We start from the raw sequence: 23,622 nt of genomic DNA, 5'->3' as shown, positions 1-23,622 counted from the left end.
GCCATACAACTTTGTTTATTCTCCTCTTTGATCCCTCTGCACCAACACTCTGGTGCAGTGCTTACCTGGTAATACCTGGGCTGTGCTCTTGCTGTGATCTCTTATTAGGCTGTACCTTTCTTAGGGTTAGAGATCTTATTCTTATCATCTTCTGGTGGTGTCCATTGCTTAGCTTGAATAAGGTGCTCAAAATATGTCTGTTTTCAAATGAATGGGGCTGGCATTTTTGCTAAGTAAGATTATATTGCATAGAACTTTTACAAGAAATGAAATCAATGTTGTAATTCAAATAAAATTATAATAACATATAGAAGGAGGATATATAAATGGAACAGAAATGATTAAATATGTTTTATATATTACATGTTGAGATATCGCGATTTACATAAACCCTGAAAATCTGTGGAGAAGGGAGAAAAATGCTAAGGAAAATAATTATATAACAAGTTAGATTGTGGATAATCCAAAAAGCAGATCAGAAATTCAAGGTGTTTAAAAGCCCTTACACTGAGTCAGACAAACCATTAATGGTATTTGGAAACAGATTTCCCTTTCACTTCACAGAGGCTGGTGAGAGAATAGGTTTTATCCTCTCGCTGTGTTTTTTAAGGTTCAATGCAAAATGACAGTGAAGTGTCAGCCATATTTTTCTCATAGTATTCATTAAATTGCTTGTTCTGAGCTTCAGTGAACTGATTTTTCCAATCTCCCGTGATTCCTGCAAAGAGTAATACAGAGCACATTCAATGATATTTTCATAAACTTTGGCCGTTTTGGATTTAGATAATCTCATTCCTCTCAATACTTAGATTGCTTATATAGATATTAACACATTGTCCTGCTGACATTGAAGTGAGAAAAGAAGACACAGTTATGATTACTTCATTTCACAGGTGAGGTATTTGTAAATAGCAAGTTTTATACTGAGACACAGGAACTTGTTGGGGAAGTCCTGACCTCTAGATCACAGGTTCCCTACTTCTCTGCTGTACCAGCACTTTCCCAAACCTCAGTACATCTAACATTCTATTCAGGTTAGTGAGACCTAATTTTCTTCCCCTCTCTTCAGAGGTCACTGAATGACTGCATTCTCAGAGTGTTGTACTCCTTCCCTCTGTCTGTCCCTCTATTTCAGGCAAAATTCCCAGTTGAACACAACTGAGAATTCTCCTTTCCAATCTAAATTCTCATTGCTGTAAACATATAATTAAAGTAATAGAATATGAAGGAAGGGTAGGGTTGGGTAACTTTGTTTTATACTTATGCAATAGAGTATTTGACTTTTTTTTTAGCCTCAGTAGCTAAAAATGGTCAGACAACCGATAGCAAGTCATTTCTTTTCTGTTTGCTCCATAGTATTGGTATCTATTTAGGCACTTTGAGCTGTATAACATAATTTTCATGTGTGCCATGTAAATTTGCTTAATTGTCTAGGAGTAATATCATCATATCTCTTCCCAGTTGGTTTAAAAGAAAACTAGGCAAATTGATTAAATTAGAGAGGATACTTCTTCAGTAAGCCTTAGATTTTTTTTTTTTTAAGAGGTACTAGATAATTTTTTAAAAAGTTGCTAAAATAAAGACAATGAAACAAAATTTGTCTTCATTTAAGGAGCTAGTCATTGGATACTGGAGGATGCATACTGGGCTGGAGGCTGAGTCCTGGTCTGGCTGGACTCTGATAATGATGACTCTTGGTGCTACCTTGGCCATTTTCTGTGAGATGACACAGACTGAGTGACAGCTAAGGTGCCACCCTCTGACTCCTAAGGCCAGTGACCTTTGCCACTGTCTCCCAGAATGTATTGGGAGGAACACATGCTTCGTGGAGATTAATAGGCTTTACTGGAGCAAGTGTTTTTGGTCATACACATTTTTCAAGCTCTGAGTTATGCAGAGTTAAACAAGTTTCCATGCAGAAACTATAATATGTTTCAAAGGATGCAGGGCATGGTGTGTAGTGTCCTGCATTTCTCTGATGGTGAAGCATATGCTCTCAGAATAAAGCTTTTAAAAACTCACTTCAGGAAACACTGTAAACAGTGGTTTCGACTAGCTTGAAGGTGAGAAGACATTGATAAATTGACATTGTTTTTTTCTATTGTCAGAGGAAAGACAAAGCAAGTATACATCACCTTTTCTTAAGAATGGAGAAAGATTATGATTCATTGTAATTTCATTTAAGTAGTTGGTCATGGGGTTCTTTTTCATTATATCAAATGAAGTATTATAGACAATTTTGTCCAAGACCTCTTCTTTTAGGTTCTTCCCCAGGAATTCCATTATCTTTCTAATTTCACATTTTGGATCCTGTTGGGGAGAGTAAAAGAAAAGAGAGCTTTCTAACAAAGGAAAAAATATTACAACAGTCAAACCTTAAAGAACTATGGGAATAACAGTTAAAATATTTTAAACAATGTCAGATTATGTTTAAAAGTAATTTTGAAATGATTTGCTTATTAACATGCAGATTTGTAAATGTCAATTCAACAAATATGGCAATCTTAAAGAGCAGTTGTATGAAAATAACCGTGTTTGTTCCTGTTCTGTAGCTGATGTTAAGGGGACATGCTGAGAAGAGTTTCATCTGGGAAGCTTAGTATTTTACTCATTTTCATTTTTATCAGATAAGAAGCTACTGGGAAAAACACCACGAGACAGCTGAAAAACTCTGAGGACAAAAGACGTAAACTCTTGGGAGCTCTATCACCTGAGAAACCCAAGTACTCATTCTGGCAAATGTAGGGCAAGATTATATTCCTTTTTTTGCTACTGCAGCTGCCGCTATCTTGAAAGGGCCACCTCCTGGCTGAAGGGCAAGCAACTCAAGTCATTAGAGCAACTCGTAACAGAACAACCCTGCTCCAAAGAAGGAGAAAAAACAACAGCTAATTACACTGCCTGCCTGACTAGCTAGATGTCTTGAGTCTGTCCGTGTGACAGCTTCATTGGTAGCATAAACCAGCATTCAAGAAAACCAGTGCACTAAACAAAACTACAAACAAGGACTCACAGAGAGTCCACTTTACTCCCCTGCCACCTCCACCAGAATAGGTGCTATTATCCATGGCTGAGAGACCTGAAGACGGATCACATCACAGGACTCTCTGCAGATACTCCCCAGTACCAGCCCATAGCCTGGTAGTTCTGCTGGATGGCTAGACCCAGAAGGGCAATAACAATCACTGCAGTCTGGCTTGTAGAAAGCCCTATTCCTAAAGGAAAGGGAGGAGAGCACCACAGCAAGGGGTCACCCTGTGGGACAAAAGAATCTGAGCAACAGTCCTTGGGTTCCAGATCTTTCCACTGAAACAGTCTACCGAAATGAGAAGGAATCAGAAAAGTAATTTTGGTAATATGACAAAACAAGTTTCTATAACACCTTCAAAAAATCACACTAGCTCTCTTACAGTGGATCCAAACCAAGAAGAAACCTATGAATTGCCAGAAAAAGAATTCAGAAGGTTTATTAAGCTACTAAAGGAGATACCAGAGAAAGATGAAAGCCGTAAATTTAATGAAATTTTAAAAAATTACAGGATATGAATGAAAAAGTCTCCAGAGAAATAGATATCATAGAGAAAAGACAATCACAACTTCTGAAAATGAAAGACACACTTAAAGAAATGCAAAATACACTGGAAAAGTTCAACAATAGACAAAGAAATTCAGAACTTGAAGACAAGGCTTTTGAATTAACCCAATCCAACAAAGACAAAGAAAAAGGAACCAAAAGATGAACAAAGCCTCCAAGAAAACTTGGATTATGTTAAACAACCAAACATAAGAATAATTGGTGTTCCTGAGGAAGAAGAGAAATCTAAAAGTTTGTGAAAGCTATTTAAGGAAATAATTGAGAAAAATTTCCTTGGTCTTGCTAGAGATCTAGACATCTAAATACAGGAAGCTCAAAGAACACCCAGGAAATTCATCATAAAAAAGATTATCACTCATGTATGTAGTCATCAGATTATATAAAGTCAAGACAAAGGAAAGAATCTTAAGAGCTGTGAATCAATAGCATCCGATAACCTATATAGGAAAACCTATTAGATTAATGCAGATTTCTCAGCAGAAACCTTACAAGCCAGAAGGGATTGGAGTCCTACCTTTAGACTCCTTAAAAAAAAATTATCATCAGCCAAGAATTTTGTATCCAGCAAAACTAAGCTACAAAGTGAAGGAGAGATAAAGTCTTTTTCAGAAAAACAAATGCTCAGGGAATTCACCACTACCAAGCCAACACTGCAAGACATGCAAAAAGGAGTTCTAAATCTTGAAACAAAACCTTGAAATAAACCAAATTAGAATTTCCTTAAGGCATGAATCTCACAGGACCTATAAAAAATTAACACAATGAAAAAAACACAAAGTATTCAGGCAAAAACTAGCATGATGAAGAGAGCAGTACTTTACATCTCAATACTAACATTGAATGTAAATGGCCTACAAGCTCCACTTAAAAGATACAGAATGGCAGAATGGATAAAAATCCACCAAGCAAGTATCATCTGTCTTTAAGAGACTCACCTAACACATAAGATAACTCACAGAAACTTAAGGTAAGGGAGTGGAAAAAGATATTCCATGCAAATGGAAACCAAAAGTGAGCAGGAATAGCTATTCTTATGTTGGACAAAGCAGACTTTAAAGCAACAACAGTTAAAAAAGACAAAAGAGACAGTATATAATAATAAAAGGACTAGTCAAATAGAAAAATACCACAAACCTAATCATATATGCCCCTAACAACAGAGCTCCCAAATTTATAAGACAATCACTACTAGACCTAAGAAATGAGATAGATGACAATACAATAGTAGTGGTGGACTTCAATACTCCCCTGACAGCACTAGACAGGTCATCAAGACAGAAAATCAACAAAGAGACATTGGACTTAAACTATACCCTAGAACAAATCGACTTAACAGATATCTGCAGTACATTCTACCCAACAACTGAAGAATGTAAATTCTTTTCCTCAACACATGGAACATTCTACAAGAGAAACCATATAATAGGCCACAAAACAAGTCTCAATAAATTTAAGAAAATCAAAATCATATCAAGTACTCTCTCAGATTATAGTGGAATAAAACTGGAAATTAACTCCAAAAGGAATCCTCAAAACTATACAAATACATGGAAATTAAATAATTTGTTTCTGAATGATCCTTGGGTCAACAATGAAATCAAGATGAAAATTAAAAAAGTTATTTGAACTAAATGATAGCAATGACACAACCAACCAAAACCTGTGGGATACAGCAAAAGCTCTGCTAAGAGGAAAGTTCATAGCATTAAATGCGTACATCAAAAAGTCTCAAAGAGTGCAAATAGGCGATCTAACATCACACCTCAAGGAACTAGAGAGACAAGAACAAACCAAATCCAAACTCAGGAGAAGAAAAGAAATAACCAAGATTAGAGCAGAACTAAATGAAATTAAAACAAAAAAGATAAATGAAACAAAAATTAGTACTTTCAAAAGATAAACAAAACTGTTAGATCACTAGTGAGATTAACCAAGAAAAGAAGAGAGAAGATCCAAACAAGCTCAATTAGAAACAAAATGGTAGATATTACAACCAATATCACAGAAATACAAAAGATCATTTAAAACTACTATGAACACCTTTAAGTGTACAAACAAGAAAAGAAGAGATGGATAAATTCCTAGAAACATACAACTCTCCTACATTAAGCCAGGAAGAAATAGAAACTCTGAGCAAAACAAATTGCCAACAAATAAGTCCAGGACCAGATGAATTCACATGTGAATCTATCAGACATTCAAACAAGGATTGGTAGCAATCCTATTGAAACTCTTCAAAAAGATAGAGAAAGAGGGAGTCCTCCCTAAATCATTCTATGAAGCCAGTATTACCCTAATACCAAAATCAAGAAAGGACGTAACAAAAAAACTACACGCCAATATCCCTGGTGAACATAGATGCCAAAATCCTCAATAAAATGCTAGCTAACTGAATCCAACAGCATATTTAAAAGATATTACACCATGATCAAGTGGGTTTCATACCAGGGATGCAGAGTTGGTTTAACACATGCGAATCAATAAATGTGATACACCATATAAACAGAATTAAAAACAAAAATCAAATGAGCATCTCAATAGATGCAGAAAAAAACCTTTGATAAAATCCAGGATCCCTTTATGATCAAAACCCTCAAAAAAAAATCAGCAAAGAAGGGACATACATTAAGGTAATAAAAGCCATCTATGACAAGCCTAAGCCAACATTATATCAAATGGGGGAAACATACTAGAAGTATAGTTTTCCCCACTTCTGTTATGTTTCCCCCATGCCGTCAACATTATACTAGAAGTGGTGAAAGTGGGCATCCTTGTCTTGTTCCAGTTCTTGGGTATTTCCACCTCCCAGGTTCAAGTAGATTTCTCCAAGAACTGGAACAAGACAAGGATGCCCACTTTCACCACTTCTATTCAACATAGTACTGGAAGTCCTAGCCAGATGAGAGAAAGAAATAAAGGACATTTAAATTGGTACAGAGGAGGTCAAACTCTTTTCTGGTAACATAATTGTATACTTAGAAAACCCTAAAAACTCATCCAAAAAGCTCCCAGATCTCATAAATGAATTCAGTAAAGTTTCAGGATACAATATCAATGTACACAAATTAGTAGCACTGCTATACACCAACAGTGACCAAGCTGAGAATCAAATCAAGAACTCAATCCCCTTTACAATAGCTGCAAAAAAGTAAAATACTTAGGAATACACCTAATCAAAGAGGTGAAATAGCTCTACAAGAAAAACTACAGAACACTGCTGAAAGAAATCATAGATGACACAAACAAATGGAAGCACATCCCATGATTTTAGAATCAATATTGTGAAAATGACCGTACTGCCAAAAGCAATCTATATATTCAATGCAATGCCCATCAAAATACCATCTTCTTCTTCTTCTTCTTCTTCTTCTTGTTCTTCTTTTTTGAGATAGAGTCTTACTCTAACAAGTCCAGGGCAGAGTGCAATGATGTGATCTTGGCTCACTGCAACCTCCACCTCCCAGATTGAAGTGGTTCTCCTGCTTCAGTGTCCCTAGTAGCTAGGATTACATGCATGCACCACCATGCCCAGCTAATTTTGTATTTTTAGTAGAGACGGGATTTCACCATGTTGGCCAGTCTGGTCTCAAACTCCTGACCTGAGGTGATCCACCCACCTCGGCCTCCAAAAGTGTTGGGATTACAGGTGTGAGCCTCTGCACCCAGCTGTTATTTTTTACAGAACTAGAAAAAATAATTGTAAAATACATATATATATATATGTGTGTATATATATATATATATGTAAAAGAGCCTGCATAGCCAAAGCATGACCAAGCAAAAAGAACAAATCTGGAGGCATCACATTACCCAACTTCAAATTATATTGCAAAACTATAGTTACCAAAACAACATGGAACAGAATAGAGAACCCAGAAATAAAGTCAAATAGTTACAGTCAACTGATCTTTAGCAAGTCAAACAAAAACATAAAGTGGGGAAAGGATATCCAATTCAATGGATGGTGCTGGGATAATTGACAAGCCACATGTAGAAGAATGAAATTGGATTCTCCTCTCTAACCTTATACAAAAATTAACTCCAGATGGATCAAAGACTTAAATCTAAGACCTGAAACCATAAAACTTCTAGAAGATAACATTTGAAAAACTCTTGTAGATATCTTTGTTTTTGTTGCATTTGCTTCTGGGTTGTCTCAGCCATAAATTCTTTGCCTATAAAAATATCAAAACTTTAATATTTTAAGAAAGCAGACAAATCAAATCAGATACATTTTTCCTTACTAGTTCTTCCTTGTTAGAGTTCTTAATTCTTTTATTTTCCTCAGAAGTCAGAGCAAGTTATGGCAGGAGGTAGAGATTTTGGAAGGAGGAATCTAGAGACCTAGAAAGGATGAAAACTGGCTCAAACAGAACACATCTTCCATGCTTTTGGATGAAGTGTAGAAATCGACCCCAGAGTGCAGGGGTACTTTAGGAAGAAGCAGGCTGCCTCCTACGGAGAACTGTAAGTAAGGTACTTTGTGTGGAGTTTTGTATGCTACATGGCAAGGTGGTTAAATTTTAAGTTGACATGCAAAATATTTTGCATAGATAAACTTTCAAGTATGACTTTCCTTCTCTTCTGTCATGGAGCTGTAACTCTGAGAAAAAATACTGTGGAATTATAATTCAAATACAATTCTTACTTTCATTATGTCTTCATAGAAAATGTAAAGAATGGGGTGACTGTCTTTCTTCTTCCACCAGCCTTTCACATGATCAAACCAGGACCCCCATACCACTGAAAGGAAGACACACACATATTTGGGCCATGAGAAGCTGAGAGTAAAAAAACCCAGAGGAAAAAAATAAGCTGTTTCCATAAGATACAAATGGAAGACGTGACCAGGAGAATTACTTATCATACCTCCTGTCTCTGTTTCAGCACAACTTTTCTTCCTTTTAGAAGCTGGCATGATTACTCTGTTAGTTTTCAGAATTGGTTGGGTTTGAATGTTAGCTTTAACCCTTAAATGCTGCATGACCCTGGGCAAGTTACTAACTTCTCTGAGCCTGTGTTTTTTAAAAACAATCCTTTGAAAGAAGGTTAGTAGTAGATAGCTATCTTACAAAGTAATGTTTGTATAAATGTATTCTGCAACATTTACTGTGTGCTCAGCACTGTCCTAGGTATTGGAGATAGAGCAGTGCACACAAAACAGGTGGAAAGCCCTGCTCTTGGAAGTACATTTTAAGGGGAAGACAAGACAGATGTGAAATATGCAGGATGCTAGATCATAGTGTATGCTTAGCAGAACAAATAAATCAGGAAAGGAGAGGGAAAACGTTGAGGGTACATAGAAGGCTGAAAGTTAGGTAGGCTGGTAAGAAAAAGGGATCTCTGAGAAGGAAACATTGAGCACAACCCTGGAAAATGGGAAAGGAGGAGCCCTACTGGGGGAGGTTACAGCCAGGGGAGGGTAGGAGGTGCTGGGTGTGCCTGGGGGGCCAGGACAGAATGAGTGAGGCCAGGGAAGTGGGGAGAGATGCAAGAAGTGTGAGGCCTGGCCCTGTGGGCCTGTGCGATGCCCTGAGTTCTCTGACTTTACTCTGAGTGAGATGGGATGCCAGTGGTGGGCTTCTGGCAGAAGAGTTGCATGGTCTGTCTTCCCTTTTAGCTGAATCTCTCTGGTTTCTCTGTTGAGAGTAGAGTGTAGGTCGGTAAGGGCAAAAGTTGGGGCAGAGGCTGTTTTGTTCTTCCAGGTAAAATCTGATGATAGTTTGGCCCAAACTATGTCCAGAATCTGACCAGTCCTCACACTTCTGGAAGTGTATAATCAAATTATACTTCTGGAAGTGTGAGGATTGCTGAGATTCTGGATGGATTTTGAAGATGGGGTTGGCACATTTTCTGATGGACTGGATGGTGTATATGAGAAACAAAGGTGCTCAAGATAAGATCAAGATTTTTGACCTCAATAATTTAAGGGACAAAGTCACCATTAACAAGGAGAGGCTGAAGGAAAAGTAGGTTTTGGAGGAAAGGCAGGAGTTAAGATTTGGACACCTGATGTTTTTCCTTTAAACATCCAGGTGGAGATGTTGGTGAGGCAGCTGGGTCTATGCACCTGCAGCCCAGAGCCAAGGCCAGGACTAGTGCAAATCTTGGAGTCATCAGCAGATGGGTGACATCTGAAACCACAAGGTGAGTAATACTGAGCAAAGAATGACTTTAGGTAGAAAAGAGGAAGGAGTCAACTGTTGACATCTGTGAGACAGAGAAACCACCAAAGGAGACTGGGGAGGAACAGAGATGTAGGAGGAGTTTCAGGGGAGGGTGGGGTCCTGGGAGCCAATAAGGAAATCATTTCAAGGAAGAGAGACAGTGACCAATGGCATTAGATGATGTTGATGGGTTAAATGAGATGAGGACAGAGGATTGATCATTGGGTTTAGTGATGTGGAAGTCATGGTGACCCTGGCAAGACAGTTTTGATGGTATAGGGAGAGAAACTGAGGATAATAGTGTAAGCCAGTGCCACATGGTGTTTGCAGTAAATGGAGGGAAAGATGGGGAGGTAACTGGGGTTGGGAAGGTATGGTCAACAGAGTGGTTTTTAAAAGTTTTTTTATTTTAAGGTGGGAGAAATTATAGCATGGGCCAGTGCTAAGTCATATAAAAGCATTAGTCTGGTAGTGCTTAGGACACAGTATAATAGTGAGTGTCTGGCACGTAGTAACTACTCAACAAAAGTCATTAAAAAATTTAACTAAAAAATTCAGTAATATTTTCTCCTTTCTTCTATTATATTATCCCTTCTGACAAAATTTGCCTTTCCTGTGTTTCATTTACACAGGGTAAATATTAGGATGTTTAAGAGCACTTCAGCCCCATTCTCAGTGATAGCTTCCAGCCATTAGGGAGCATCTATTCAACCCCTTTCTCTCTCCTGGCATGTAATGTAGTCATAGGGTGACCAGCCATCCTATTCTGTCTAGGACTGTGCCAGTTTAACTACTGAGAACCTGTGCTGCAGGAACCTGCTTAGGTCAGGGCAAGTCGTATGGGTAGATTACCTAGATATAGGGCCAATCTATCGGAACTTTGACAGACAGCACTAATTTAGCTGGGTGAAATGCCTCAGCATGGCCACTGGCACTAAGACCCTCATAAATAGGGGGAGCTGCTATTGTTCTTTCTTATTCTTGATTCCTTGTACCCACGTTCCATGCTATTGGCCCTGAAGGTGCTTCTTCAGAAGTTCCTGTGGGGAGTGTGTGTGTGTAGAGGAGTAGCCCTAAAGCTTTGTTTGACTTCATTGCTTCTCTTCTCTGGTGTGCAACTTGCCTGATGCAGGACAAGGAGTTGAAACTATCCTCTCAGCTCTCTGATTTAGGAATACCCATCTACATCAGCCCAGTCCAAGCCCTGCACATGCCCAATGTCTTAACTTGTCAATGAGGTCACTTTCTTATAGATCACTCTTTGTCCAAAGACATTCTGACGTCATTATTAGAACATCTACAATGAAATTAACTAGAGACATTCTACCAGTGAAAATATATATATCAGTGAAAATATGGTATACCTTGGGTTATAATGGATCATTTTAAAAAGTGTGTCTCATAAGGAGAAGATTGTGATAATAATTTTTGTCATTTAAGATTTTGAAAGTCAAATGGCAATCAAAGGTATCATATTTTCATGCTTTACTGGTGGTTTTTTACTAATGGAAAGGACTACTTTATTACATTTATTTTATAATTATTTTAGAGGGAAAAAACTTAAATATAGGAGACAAGGCAGTTGTTTCTCCATAGGACTATATAAATAATTAGCAAAAGTGTTTAAACTATAAATTTTTAACTTGAATAATCAAGTGCTCTGGTGTAAATGTTTAAGGTTTTAATCATGCAAAGCTGCCAATTCAGCTTAATGGTGTAAACCAATTTGATATTATATTTATATTGTACTTCCCCGTAAGTATAACCTTGTAAAGGCTAGCTTAAATTACCATTTTTTAACTTTTGAGAAATGTTTTTATTATGAAAGTATTCAAATATATACAAGAGTAGAGGAAATAGTGTAATGAATTTCCATGAACTTATTTTCCAGCTTCAATAATCTTATCACCATTTAGTACTCTTTAGACTTCTTTAGGAGAACAGTTAATGTATTAAAAGATATACAGCATTTGAGACTTAGAAAAACATCAAGAAACTTGTGAAGACTCAGTTTTGACACTGGAAGCATGATTGAAAGACCATAGATTTTTGCACATGATAGTTTGTGATCCTACAGTGTCAGGGGCCACCACTGCACCACCAATTCAAATGATGGTCGTGGTTGGAAAACTTGCATGCACACTAAACCTTCTCTTTCTTTCCAGTTGAATGTGCAGGCAACTGGGAAGACTTAAACCGCCAAGCACACAGGGTTGGAGCTTAAGTAAACCTGCCTATGTTCAAATTCTAGCCCCTGCTCTTGCTAGCAGGGTAATTATAGGCAAGTTACTCAAACTCACTGAACCTCAGTTTCATCACCTACAAATGATGAATATTGTTACCAAGCTTATAGGGTTACTCCAAAGATAAAACAAGTTAATGCATGTAAAACATCTAACATAGGCTTAGAGTTGGGACCTTCTCATATAGCTGGCTCGCCTACAATACTGGTTTGACCTCATTCAGAGGCTATATTACAATTGGAAGCAAATCCACTGACCACAGATGACAGCCAGGGCTATGCCACATCTCTCAGGATGTTGCCCCTAGTCCTACTCTCCAAGACAAGCTGAGCCCCTTCTACAGTGAATTTTTTTTCTCAAGAAGGAGAATTTGATGGGGAAAGCTTATCCTTTGCAGACATAGGTGAAGGCTGGTTTCATGCACTTGGCTCACCGTTGCCTGCCAGGACTGTTTCAAAGTACTCATCCCAGCTTCCTGGGTCAGGGAGTGATTTGTTCATCCTTTGAAAATGGTAGTAGGACACCAGGTTGTCCTTGGGATTTCTTGCCACATAGATTATCTAAAGTGGTGAGAAGAAACAATATAAATGATAGAAGTTAGAAATTGGGCATTCAGTGTGCGCAGTATATGTGTTCTGGTAACCATGTCCTAAAGGCCATGAGTGCATCTTTTGCTCTTCCACTCATCATCCAACAGCCAGAATGATCTTGTAAAAATGGAAATCAGATGAGGCTGCTCCTCTGTGTAAAACTTGTCAATTTCTCTACATCGCTCCTATGATTAAGTTCAGAGTTCTCAACCTGATGTTCAGGCTCTATGTGATCTCACCCTCCGATTCCCTTTGCTCACTTTCTCCTGGTCACACTTGCCCTCCCTCCTTCTGTGGTAGTGCTGATTTTGTGGCTGTCCTATAATGTTTCTGGTTGTCCTTCTTCAGTGTGTCCTGCTCTGTCATTCGGCTCTTAAAACAGGGAGTCTTAAAATGATGACCATCAAGAGGTCTGTGCCTCTCTCTAAAAGTGTGTGCAGAATTTTGTATAGATGTGCACTTTGTCAGGAGTGGAGTCACAACTTTCTGTAGATTCTCCATGGGGTTTATGATCACTAAAAGTTTGAAATATTTAATTTAAATGTTGGCCTTTTTTAGTGCTCTGCCTGGGTCTACTTTTATTTTTGCTTTATTTACTTTTTTAATTTTTTTTTGCTATTTTCTTCTATTACTGTAAATTTCATATGTTTATGACTCACAAATTTGTTTCAGTACATATCTGTCTCCTGTGCTAGAGACCCATATCTGTATCCCTACCTGAATGTTCTGCATTCGTTTTAGACTCAATGGGGTCAAAATTCAATTCATCTTCACACAAACTAACTACTCCTCTTTTATTTTCTCTTTCCATTAATGGTACCACCATCAACAGTTACAATGATATAATCATACGAGATGCTTCTTGTTCCACATCTTCCATATCCAGTCGTTGAGATGTCTTGTGAATTGTCTGTTGTGTACATTTGGAATTCATTTTCTTACTGCCTCTGTCTTAACCCAAGCCTTTTAAATTCTTTTCCTGGACTATTGCCACAATCTCCTCACAGATACCCTGTTTTCCGTCTTGCCTGAGTTCTGTTCACGCCTTCCAACCATCACATCCCCCAGGGAAACTTTCTACAATATAAATGGGATCATATTACTTTCTTGTTCACTTCACATCTTCAGTGGGATCCAAGTAGCCTATAGGTTAAGTTCAAACATCTTAGCAGGCAAGGCTGTGTAGCAAGGCATCTCTGGCTCCTTCCCATTCACTGCTCATGCCTCTTCTGTGGTCTTGGACCTATTTTCTTAAGTCTTGGCTTCTGCTCTTTCACTAACACGGAATGCCCTTCTCTTTCTTATTACTTGAAAAATTTATGTCTATTCCTCATGGCTTGACTCCTCTGTCACTCTTGTTGACACTCCTTGTCAAGGAGTTTTGTACTTCCCACTTCTGCTCCCATAATGCCTTACCCAGTTCTTAATCTGTCATGGATAATGATGAGCTCAGTATATACCTACTTCGAGAAGAGATGACCAACATCTACTAGGCTCAGTCCTGAGCGTATCAGTCTCTTAATAATGCTATAAGGTGGAGGTACTTGAGCATACTTTTGATACTTGTTAAATTGCTGTTATATTATTCTTATTTTACTGGCACTCCTAGCCCAGCCTGGTTTTATCTGTACTAACAACATATTTCCATTTGCTTTCAGTCATTCAGCTACACCTGCCCCCAGACTCCAGGTCTACATAGGAAAATCTACTAGGGTCAGTAAGGTAGAGTAAGACCCTGGATGTCACTAGAGAACCAGAGAGAGTAAAAGTGTGAATCTTGACAAGACCGTCAGAGGGCACAGAATGCCACATGGAAAAGGAAGGTTGGGACTGCTTTGGCTTAGTGCCAAGGTCCATTTATAGATTCTCCCTGTAGAGGAATACTCTTTTAGATTGAAAGGCAATAAATGGTATCTTGGTGCTCTGAAAGAATTTAAAAAAATTCCTTAGTGACCAATTTAAGACATAAATGAAAATGCATCTGCATCCCTGTAGGCTGAATTGGAAAATAATTTTGATGTTTACAAAAATTTGACTTTCATCAGGTCTCAGAATGACTAGGGCTTGCTGCTTGTAGGCACCTTTAGATGCTTAAAATAGACAGTTTATCTACAAGTAAGGTAAAGTGAGAGGATAGTAGAGCATATAGTTTTTAAGATTCCTTCAGTGCCACTTTCTGATCATTTAAATACTCATTAACTTAAGGCTGGCTGGAGACCAACTGCCTAGAAGCTTCAGAAGAGTTCTGTTGTTATAGGAGGCATAGAGTAGGTGGTGTAGAGTAGCAGAAAGAGCATGGGCTGTGATAATGAAGAGGTGGATTTGCAGCCCGTCTCTTCCACCTTCCATGTGTTTGTCACTGGCCAAGTTATACAACATCTCTGAGCTACAATGTGCTCAGGTACCTCTACCTTATAGCATTATTAAGGGGATGAGATACTCAGAAATGAGCCTAGTAGGTGTTAATCCTCTCTCTTCTTGATAAGCACATCCTTATCAGTGAGAGATTAAGAACATATAATATGATTGTAGATTCCATAATCTGCTCCTGGCAGATACAATGTGGGGATGACTGGGCAATAGTTATGACACAATAAACTGCTCCCTGTGTTTTCATGAGGAAAATATGTCTCTGAATATTTTCTGTTTCAAGCTTACCTTACAGTTTTCCTCCCAGAAGGATGGAGGCAGTAGTTGTACAGGAAGATGAGTTTTCAGGGTCCTTGGAGAAGGCATCATGTTAGCCTGGTCAATCCCTGCAAAAATTTTCCTGGCTTATTCTCTGATTTTAAAATAAGTTTTAATTTTTTATGCAATTTATCTTATCAGTTTTTTTTTTTTCTAATGGCTTCTGGGTTTTGTGCCATGTTATGCTTTTTTCATTCCCAGATGATAAGAAACTATTTCTCCCAATTTTCTTTTAGTATTTAGCACTTTGTATTTTCTTTTGTACCTCTGATTCTTTGCTACATTGGTCTTCATTTGGTATATTCTTTACTGTTGAGTGTCCTCTCCATTTCTCATCCCATGAGCCTTTAGAAGTTACCACAGTTCCACTCGGCCACAAGGGATTGTTGGCACCAATGCAGATGAGGACCATGAGACCACATTGACAGAATTCAGGTTACATGGTGATCATCCAGGTGACCCAGAATGTGCCTACTTTATATTTTTTAATTGCCATGAAAATCATAATTAAGAAATTATTGTAAAGGTCTTGAGGACTCTCAAAGATGTGTCCACAGATGGCCTCCAGGGTCAAACCGAGATGATTTAGTATGGAGTAGAACACTTTTCAAAACCTGTTCCTCTTTATATTTAACCCTAATTTTGGCCATTTCTCAAGCACACTGGTGTGACACCAGCTGAGTGGTTTGGAAAACCTGGCACATGTTAGTCTAGTTCCCCCCACCCCTACCCCTTCTCCCTCAAAAGAAGAATGAGAGAGAAGGCAACAAACAAGATTTGGTTTTAGGCCATTAGTTTGTTCATTCATTTCCCAAAGATGAGATCATAAGTCAGTTGTTCAGATGGAACTAGGATGGATTTCTGTAGAAAAATTCTAATTAAAGATGACCAGGTGCCCATGTTGGTCCAACATGGTCTATTTAATTCCACTCTATCCCTCAGATACCTATACCTGGAGTCCATATGGGAGACACAACACGCATTCACGCACACTGCAAAGCTTAGTGGTTGAGAACATGAACTTAGGAAACAGAATTCCTGGGTCCAAATCTTGGCTCTGCTACCTATTAATTGTGGACCTTGAGCAATCATAATCTCTCTGTATCTTAATTTCTTCACGTATAACATGGCAGCTACCTCACAAGTTGTGAAGAATAAGTGAGTTAATATGCAAAAAGTATTTAGAATAAATCCTAGCTCCTGGTATGTGCTATGAAAGTCTTAGCTATGACTATGACACTTCCTATTTTTCCATGGGAAGTGCATGGTGCATCCCAAATTTGAATCTGTGGTCCTTGGTGCCAGGCGTCTTTGGCCCTGAAACTGGGGCACCACATGAGGAAGCAGGGACTCTGTTGGGTGAGAAATATGTAGCTAACGATTGGCACTTGTAACTGGTTGAATATTTTGTTTAATAGACAGATTGTACCTCTCTATTGTTAAGTGTTAAAGTGAAATACGTTAAGCAAAAGGATCTATCTAGATTTGCACAAGGAAAGTTACTTTTCACCCAGTACTTAGAATTAGGGATTAAAGGGAGTATTTCCCCCCGAGAATATATTCGACTTTCAGACTCTCTACTCCTGAATTGTTCATCTTTATGTGAGGACTGTGAGTTTGTAAATGGAAGACTTACCCGAGTACGTCATTTTTATCTGCTCCAGGAAAGGTTGTCGAAGATGAATGGGAGCACGCCTACTCTTCTCAGTATCTCCATCATTTTGTATCAGATCTACAATTTCCTGTGTCCAAGTGGTTCCTGAAAGAAAGTAGAATAAAGATCTGCAGAACTGATTATTGATTTTCTGCAACTTAGAATTTCAAAACATGCTATAAAAAATTAATTTGCCTGCTAATACCTCACTTATGTTGCTTATGACATTGAATGAAAACGAAAACCAGCTATTATCTTTTCCTCACCAGAAAGGTTAAGGGCAGAAATGTGACTTCTTTATTTTTTACTCCAATAATGTGCTTAAAAAATCTGAATATGCATTAATATATAAATAATATATAAATGCATTAATATATAATATATAAAACGATAATACAAATAACATATGTAACAACAGGGATTATTTTTAAAGTTTTCATTTGAAGAAAATCACAGAAATCCCCAAACATTAACTTTACCATTAAAAACTCTGGCTGCTAATAAGCAGTCTAGTTTGTTTGTTTTTTAGAACCAAGAAACTGACACAATGTCCATATACGAAAAGGAAGAAAAAGTAAGAACTTCAAATAATCCACAAGCTCAAAAAATGAGATTGAATGAATTCCTCTTTCAAAGGCAAAGCAAGATTAAACAGTGACTTCTACAAGAAAAATGAACTCCTTATAAATGAAAAAATAACCTTTGCTGCATTTGAGGGTAAAATTTCTCTTCATGACCTCATCTGTGATCTTACTGATTCTGGCCTCTGCAGTGTCTGTCCTCAGGAAGTGCATTCTTGTTTGGCTTCTAGGACCCTTGGCTGACCTGGTCCTGTTTTTCTGTGGGGAAGCATGGACTGGATGTGTGTGGGGCTGTGGAATCAAATGGACTCAACTCCTATATATGATGTATGAGTTGGGTGGTTTTGGAAAAATTACATAAACTTGATGCACATTATTGATTCTCACGCGGTTTTGCGAGTTGGAAGAGAAAATAGGTAGAACCCAGCTTGTCGTAGGCACTAAAGAAATGGTAGGTGTCGTCACGTTTTGATGGTATTGGTGTATATCCTGAGGGCCAGAGCTAGAACAGATGGGACCACTGTGCTCGGGAAAACCCTGGGAAATCAATTGCTATTCTCATCGTGGCTCCCCCATGCCAGTTTTCTGTGATCCTGGTCTCCTTTCTCTAGTACCCTGATGCAGGTTCCTGGGTGCAGTGCCATGGCTTTGGCTCCACCTGTATACTGTGCCCTTGTACCAGCTGCTCAGCTCCTGGTCAGTTCCTACTCTGCACTAAAACCAATTTATCTTTCTGCCCTTCTGGAGTCAGAACTGGTTTCATCTTCAAACCTTTGTTGCCTCCTGGTGATGTGCTGTCCTAATTCCCAGTCCACGCTGCTTTGGCAGTTTCAGAGAGCCCTTCTCCACATAGGTTAGCTCTGCTTTTTCCTGTAAACTCTGAGCATGGAATTTGGGCCTTGCTTCTTTGTAGCCTCTCAGAGGAAGTCCTGGGTGCCTCTTCCTGCAGACTCCACCTTTGTACTTGGCTTTGGTATCGTAGATGCTGTGAGCATCTCAGGAAACTTGGGCTCCTTCAGTATCCCCTGACCCTATTCCTGTTTGGTTGGTCCACACCGTGTAAGGGCTTCTGCCAGACCTCCTAGCCTCACATTCCACACTTACTCCCAACCCAGCCTGCTGACAGGGCCCCTTGCACCATGACTCGTACTCATCAGTAACTGCTTGCCTCTTGCCCTGGGGAGCTGAGTGCCACTAGATTATGCTTCTCAGTCACCACTATGGCCTGGTTTCCAGCACAGGCTGATATCTGCTTTTCCATGGACTCCACCTACAAGGTGGCAATTTCAGGCACATATGTTGACCTGAATGGCAACTCAGCAAGCCATGGTATGGCTCAGGCATGCTGTGGCAAAGGCTGTGTTCTGTAACTTATTCATGGAGATTGTAAAAGGTACTGGATGCACAGCCGGATTTTTCTTCTGAATGGAAGTGTTTATTCCACCAGCTGCTTGAGATGCTGCTGCTAGATGGCCCCAGCTATTCAGCCCTCTCCAGGCCCCTTCCTGGGACATCTTTCATTTAGGGACTGGCTGACACTGTTCCTCTCTCCCCAACTGGGATGGGACCAACTCAGCAGGGCCAATCCAGCTGCAGATCATACCATAGGAGACTTTTTGCTGGGACTGAATTGAAGCTCAACTTCTCCCTCTGGCTAATCCTGCTTCCTTCCTTTCCTTAACTTTCAGGGTTGGGGGAGGTGCAGTAATCCCAGGCACACTCCCTAATAAACATCTCACATACTTATCTTGAACTCAGAATCTGACTCCTGGGAAGAAAAGGGGCTGGTTTGGGAGTAAGGATCATGATTTCAGATTATGACAGGGTGACTTAGATAAGTAGTAGATGGGGCCTGAAACCTAGCATCTGGGATGGCTTGTGTTTTATAGGGCCACTGTAACCTTCCAATTTGCCCAGGGCAATACAGGTTGATCCTGTTGTGGCAGCTTAATTATTAACAGTGTCTCTTTCTATATCAGATGAGTTAGTTTGGCAGATAAATGATTAAGTCACCACAGCATCAGGTCAGCCATCTCCCACATGTCTCAAGTATCTGTCACACCCGGTCGCTAATCTCAGAAAAAATGTTCTTTCTTATTTTCTGGATTTGAGCTGGGAAAATGCTCAGTTCTCATGAGTCCCAAGAAGATAAACTTCTCACTCAAATGAATTTCTCTTTTCATAATTATTTCCCACTTGTAGCATAGTATTTCTTGTTCCGTATTGATAAGTGTTATCCTAGAGGAAAGTTACTAACAGTGTGACCCTGGATAACTTGACTTGCTTTGTAAAAAAAGGCAGTTCAAGTTTTCAGGGGATAATCCTGCCTCTAGGAGATTCAAATAGAATCTGTGTTGATAGAACTGACAACTTGAGGAAGGAAAACCCAGTAGTCATTCCACGCTTTGGTTGGGTTGTTCACAAGCACCAAGTGCAGTGCCCGTCTTACAACCATGTTATCAATTTGATCAAAACAGGCACTCAGTTCAGATCTTTTTGGCTCAAAGATTCACTCCACTGGCTGCCAGGACACAACCCACTTCTGGCTTCTTCTCTGTCCAACGCCTAAGTGAGAAAGCTTCTTGGGGTTTGGTCCTGTGCCTTCTTTTTCCTCCATGCTTTCTTCCCATGTGATTCCATTCATTCCCATTGCTTTAAACATCATTTTTAGTAGACACTGTTGGTGGCTTCCTCAGATCCCCTGTACCAGCCTCTTGCACCCCCTCCAACCTCTCCATTGCTGTGAGTGTTGGCCACTCATGTCTCTCAACTCTCTGCTTTGCTGGAGAAGTGTCCTCCTCTGAAGGGAGGCTCCTAATGGAGACAGCCTCCATCCTTCCACTTCCCTCATGCCCTAACCACATTAGGGCAAGGCTTTACTAAACGCCACATCTTTGCTTGGCCCCTTCCCCTCCCCTATCCTACACATACCCTTACTGTTTTTTTTTTTTTCCTAAAGAGCACCACTTCAATAAATCATGTACACTTGAATCCTTGCTTCTGGCTCTGTCTTAGGGCATTTAACCTGAGATTTTACAATCTACAGCATTTCCAGTTATATCTCCAGCCAGAGTGGACTTCCCTCTGTTATCTATTTCTGACATCTCCCCTGACATCAAAACTTTCTGGTCTAAAGATCATCTCAAACTTAATGTGTTCCAAACTGAGCTGTAGTTTAACTGCCCACCTTCTACACAGGCTCTATGCCTCTCCCAATCCTAGGCTCTCCCATCTCAGCACAAGGGGCCGCTCAGTTGATAAAGCCAGAAGAGAGTCACCCAATAGTTATCCCTTCCTCTCGGATCTCAAGTAATTTTACCTCCAAAATACATCTCAAGTTTTCTCTCGTTCTCCATTTGCACTCTCGCCCCCTTAGTCCAAGCTACTTTCTTTCTCATCTGAAAATGGCAACATATACATCTTGTGTTCCCCAGTCCATTTTTGACCCCCTTCAATCCATTCAACTGCCTAATAATAGATATCCTGGCCCCTCTCAGACCTGGTCCTCTCCGGACTTCCCTGACTCAGTGCTTGGCACTGGCAACCACTTCATCATTCCACCCGAAAATCTTGTCTCTTCTCTTTCCCTTACCCACCACATATCATCTATGAGCAAGTACTGCTGCTCCTGTCTGCATATGCAAATGCTTCCTCTCCATGCTCCCTATTATGGGCTAACTTGTGTGCTCCCGATTTATATGTTGAAATTCCTACCCACAGTACTGCAGAATGTGACCTTATTTGGAGATAGAGTCTTTATAGAGGTAGTCAAATAGAAATGATGTCATTAGGACAACTCTCACCCAGAAAGACTGATATCTATATAAAAAGGGGAATTTGGAGGTAGATGTGCACACATGGAGAGTGCAATGTGAATGTGAAGATGCCATCTACCTGCCAAAGAGAAAGGCCTGGAACAGCGGCTTTCCTCACAGCCCTCAAAAGAAACCAAGTCTGCTAGTACCTTGATTTTGGACTTCTGATGTCCCAAATTATGAGACAATAAATATCTATTGTTTAAGTCACTGAGTTAGTGGTACTTTGTTCATAGCCATAGCAAACTGATAATATATTCCCTAATCTGAATTAGGACCTCCAATGTTCTCTTATTACACTCTACATTACTTTCTAAGGTCTTATCACAGGTAATCAAATATCTGTGAAATGATTTGTTTAATAGTTTAATATTCTTCTCTAGACTGTACTGTAAATCCCTGCAGGGCAAAGATAATGAACATTTTACCAATCACTATGCTTGGTGCTGGTCTCTGGCATTTAGAAGGTTCTTAATAGATAATTGTTGAATGCAGGGGAAAAAATAATAACACGAATTTTTTTAACCTGAAGAATCTGCTTTGACTAGTTACCTATTTTTGATAAATGAACTACTTCTCTAAGGTATTATAGAAATATCTTAGATCCTTTGCCATTCTGTCTGATTTCTAGACAAGGACACTTCCTTCTTCTGCTCTTTGACTTTACTACATGACCCTATAAGGTGCTGATACACACTCCAACTTTCCCTCTTCTCATGCCCATGTGCATACCTGCTTTGGGGTAAGAAGCAATGAGCAGGTCATCAGGCTTGGCTTGGAAGTTCCAGATCTTATCCCAGCAATCGCATACTTTCTTTTGAAGAATGATTCCATTCACTTGGGAAAATTCTCCTCGGCATAATAAGCCCCATTGTAACTCACTCGTCTCCTCCACCTTATCCTTAGCCATTTCTTCCACCGTGGTCTTGGGCACCAGCAGGGGAAAATGAAAAGTAAATGAAAGTTGAGGTTCACATGGGTTTTATGTATTCAGTGCTTTGGGCACAGAGCTCTGGTCATTCATTACAGGTAAATATGTTCAGGCAAACAAATAGAGAAAATTTGCATGGCTCCTGGGTGGAACTGGAAAAAAATCTTCAGCATTGTACCAGAATAGGCCTTACCTTTTCTACTGGTGAGACTCTGGTAGGGCTCCACCTCCGTACTGCCAGGAGGGAGAGCAGCAGCGAGGCACCAGTTCAGGAGCCTGCCCAATTCCAGGAGGTTACTTACTGGTCCTGTGGTTACCCACAGAGATGAGGAATTGAGAAGAAATCACTGAAGGAATGCCTGGAGCAAGTCTCCAGGAATTCCCTTCATTCTTCCTTCTCTTCATCTGGAGTTACTCTCCCTACAGAAAGAAGAGTGATTTTCTCTTCTGGGTTTGGTTATCCATGGAGATTTGGAGAAACACATTCCCTAGACCTAAGCAGACCCATACTTCTATTGACATATCACATGCTAGGTGTGCATGTTAGGTGCACATGTTGCCAGCTGGGGCAGTCCAGCTGGGAATTCCATCTCAACTTCCAATACTCAGTTAGAGAGTTACCTAATTCTCAGGTCTGTTTCTTTTCTGTGAGAGGTTAGACTGCAATATTTGAGGACTATTATTACAATGAGTTTTTTTTAATATTGAGGCACAGTTCACATGCAGACAAATGCACAAAGTGTAAGTTTATGTCTTGATGAATTTATACTTGTATATGCACCCATGTAACCACCATCCAGATCAAGATATAAGACATTCCCATTGCTTCTGACAGTTCCCTCCTGCTCCTTCCCAGTTAATGCTGTACCAGTGCCCCACACCCAAGGCAAAGGCTGTTCTGACTTTTGTCACTGTAGTTTAGTTTTGTCTATTCTTTTTTTTTTTTTTTTGAGACAGAGTCTCACTCCATCACCAGGCGCTAGGCTGGAGTGCAGTGGTGCCACCTTGGCTCACTGCAACCTCTGCCTCTCGGGTTCAAGCAATTCTCCTGCCTCAGCCTCCCAAGTAGCTGGGACTACAGGCGCGTGCCACGACGCCCAGCTAATTTTTTTGTATTTTTAGTAGAGATGGGGTTTCACCGTGTTGGCCAGGATGGTCTTGATCTCTTGACCTTGTGATCCGCCTCCCTCGGCCTCCCAAAGTGCTGGGATAGTTTTGTCTATTCGTAAACCTCATATTAATGGAATCATACATTATATACTTCTTTGTGTCTGGCTTTGTTCTTTCAACATAATGTCTTTGAAATTCATCAAGTATCAGCAGCAAGTATCAGTAGTTCGTTTATTTCTATTTCCATA

The 23,622-nt window shown here is 39.6% G+C and overlaps 1 protein-coding gene across 1 annotated transcript; it reads right to left on the bottom strand.

Annotated features, from left to right (window-relative positions):
- Window positions 1–240: 240 nt before the first annotated feature.
- Window positions 241–22,243, bottom strand: LOC105732243 (sulfotransferase 1C4). The gene is made up of 7 exons (XM_012474287.3): window positions 22,066–22,243; window positions 16,920–17,042; window positions 15,254–15,351; window positions 12,439–12,565; window positions 8,244–8,338; window positions 2,136–2,310; window positions 241–718 (listed from the first exon to the last, which is right to left on the bottom strand). Exons 1-7 carry the CDS (start codon window positions 22,241–22,243, stop codon window positions 606–608), a joined length of 909 nt encoding a protein of 302 aa, XP_012329710.2. The 3' UTR covers window positions 241–605.
- Between the last annotated feature and the right edge of the window lie 1,379 nt (window positions 22,244–23,622).

This window comes from Aotus nancymaae, unplaced genomic scaffold, assembly GCF_030222135.1.
Source record: "Aotus nancymaae isolate 86718 unplaced genomic scaffold, 86718_ANA_hifiasm-v0.15.2.pri h1tg000155l, whole genome shotgun sequence".
Taxonomy (NCBI): Eukaryota; Metazoa; Chordata; class Mammalia; order Primates; family Aotidae; genus Aotus; species Aotus nancymaae.
This window is presented reverse-complemented; position numbering and strand designations above follow the sequence as displayed.

Coding starts and splice junctions, on each gene's coding strand:
- LOC105732243 (XM_012474287.3), bottom strand. CDS start 22,243: ATGGCTAAGGATAAGGTGGAGGAGACGAGTGAGTTACAATGGGGCTTA. Junction 17,043..22,065: donor TGCTTCTTACCCCAAAGCAG/GTATGCACATGG, acceptor ACTTTCTTTCAG/GAACCACTTGGACACAGGAA. Junction 2,311..8,243: donor TCTATGAAGACATAATGAAA/GTAAGAATTGTA, acceptor TCTCCCCAACAG/GATCCAAAATGTGAAATTAG.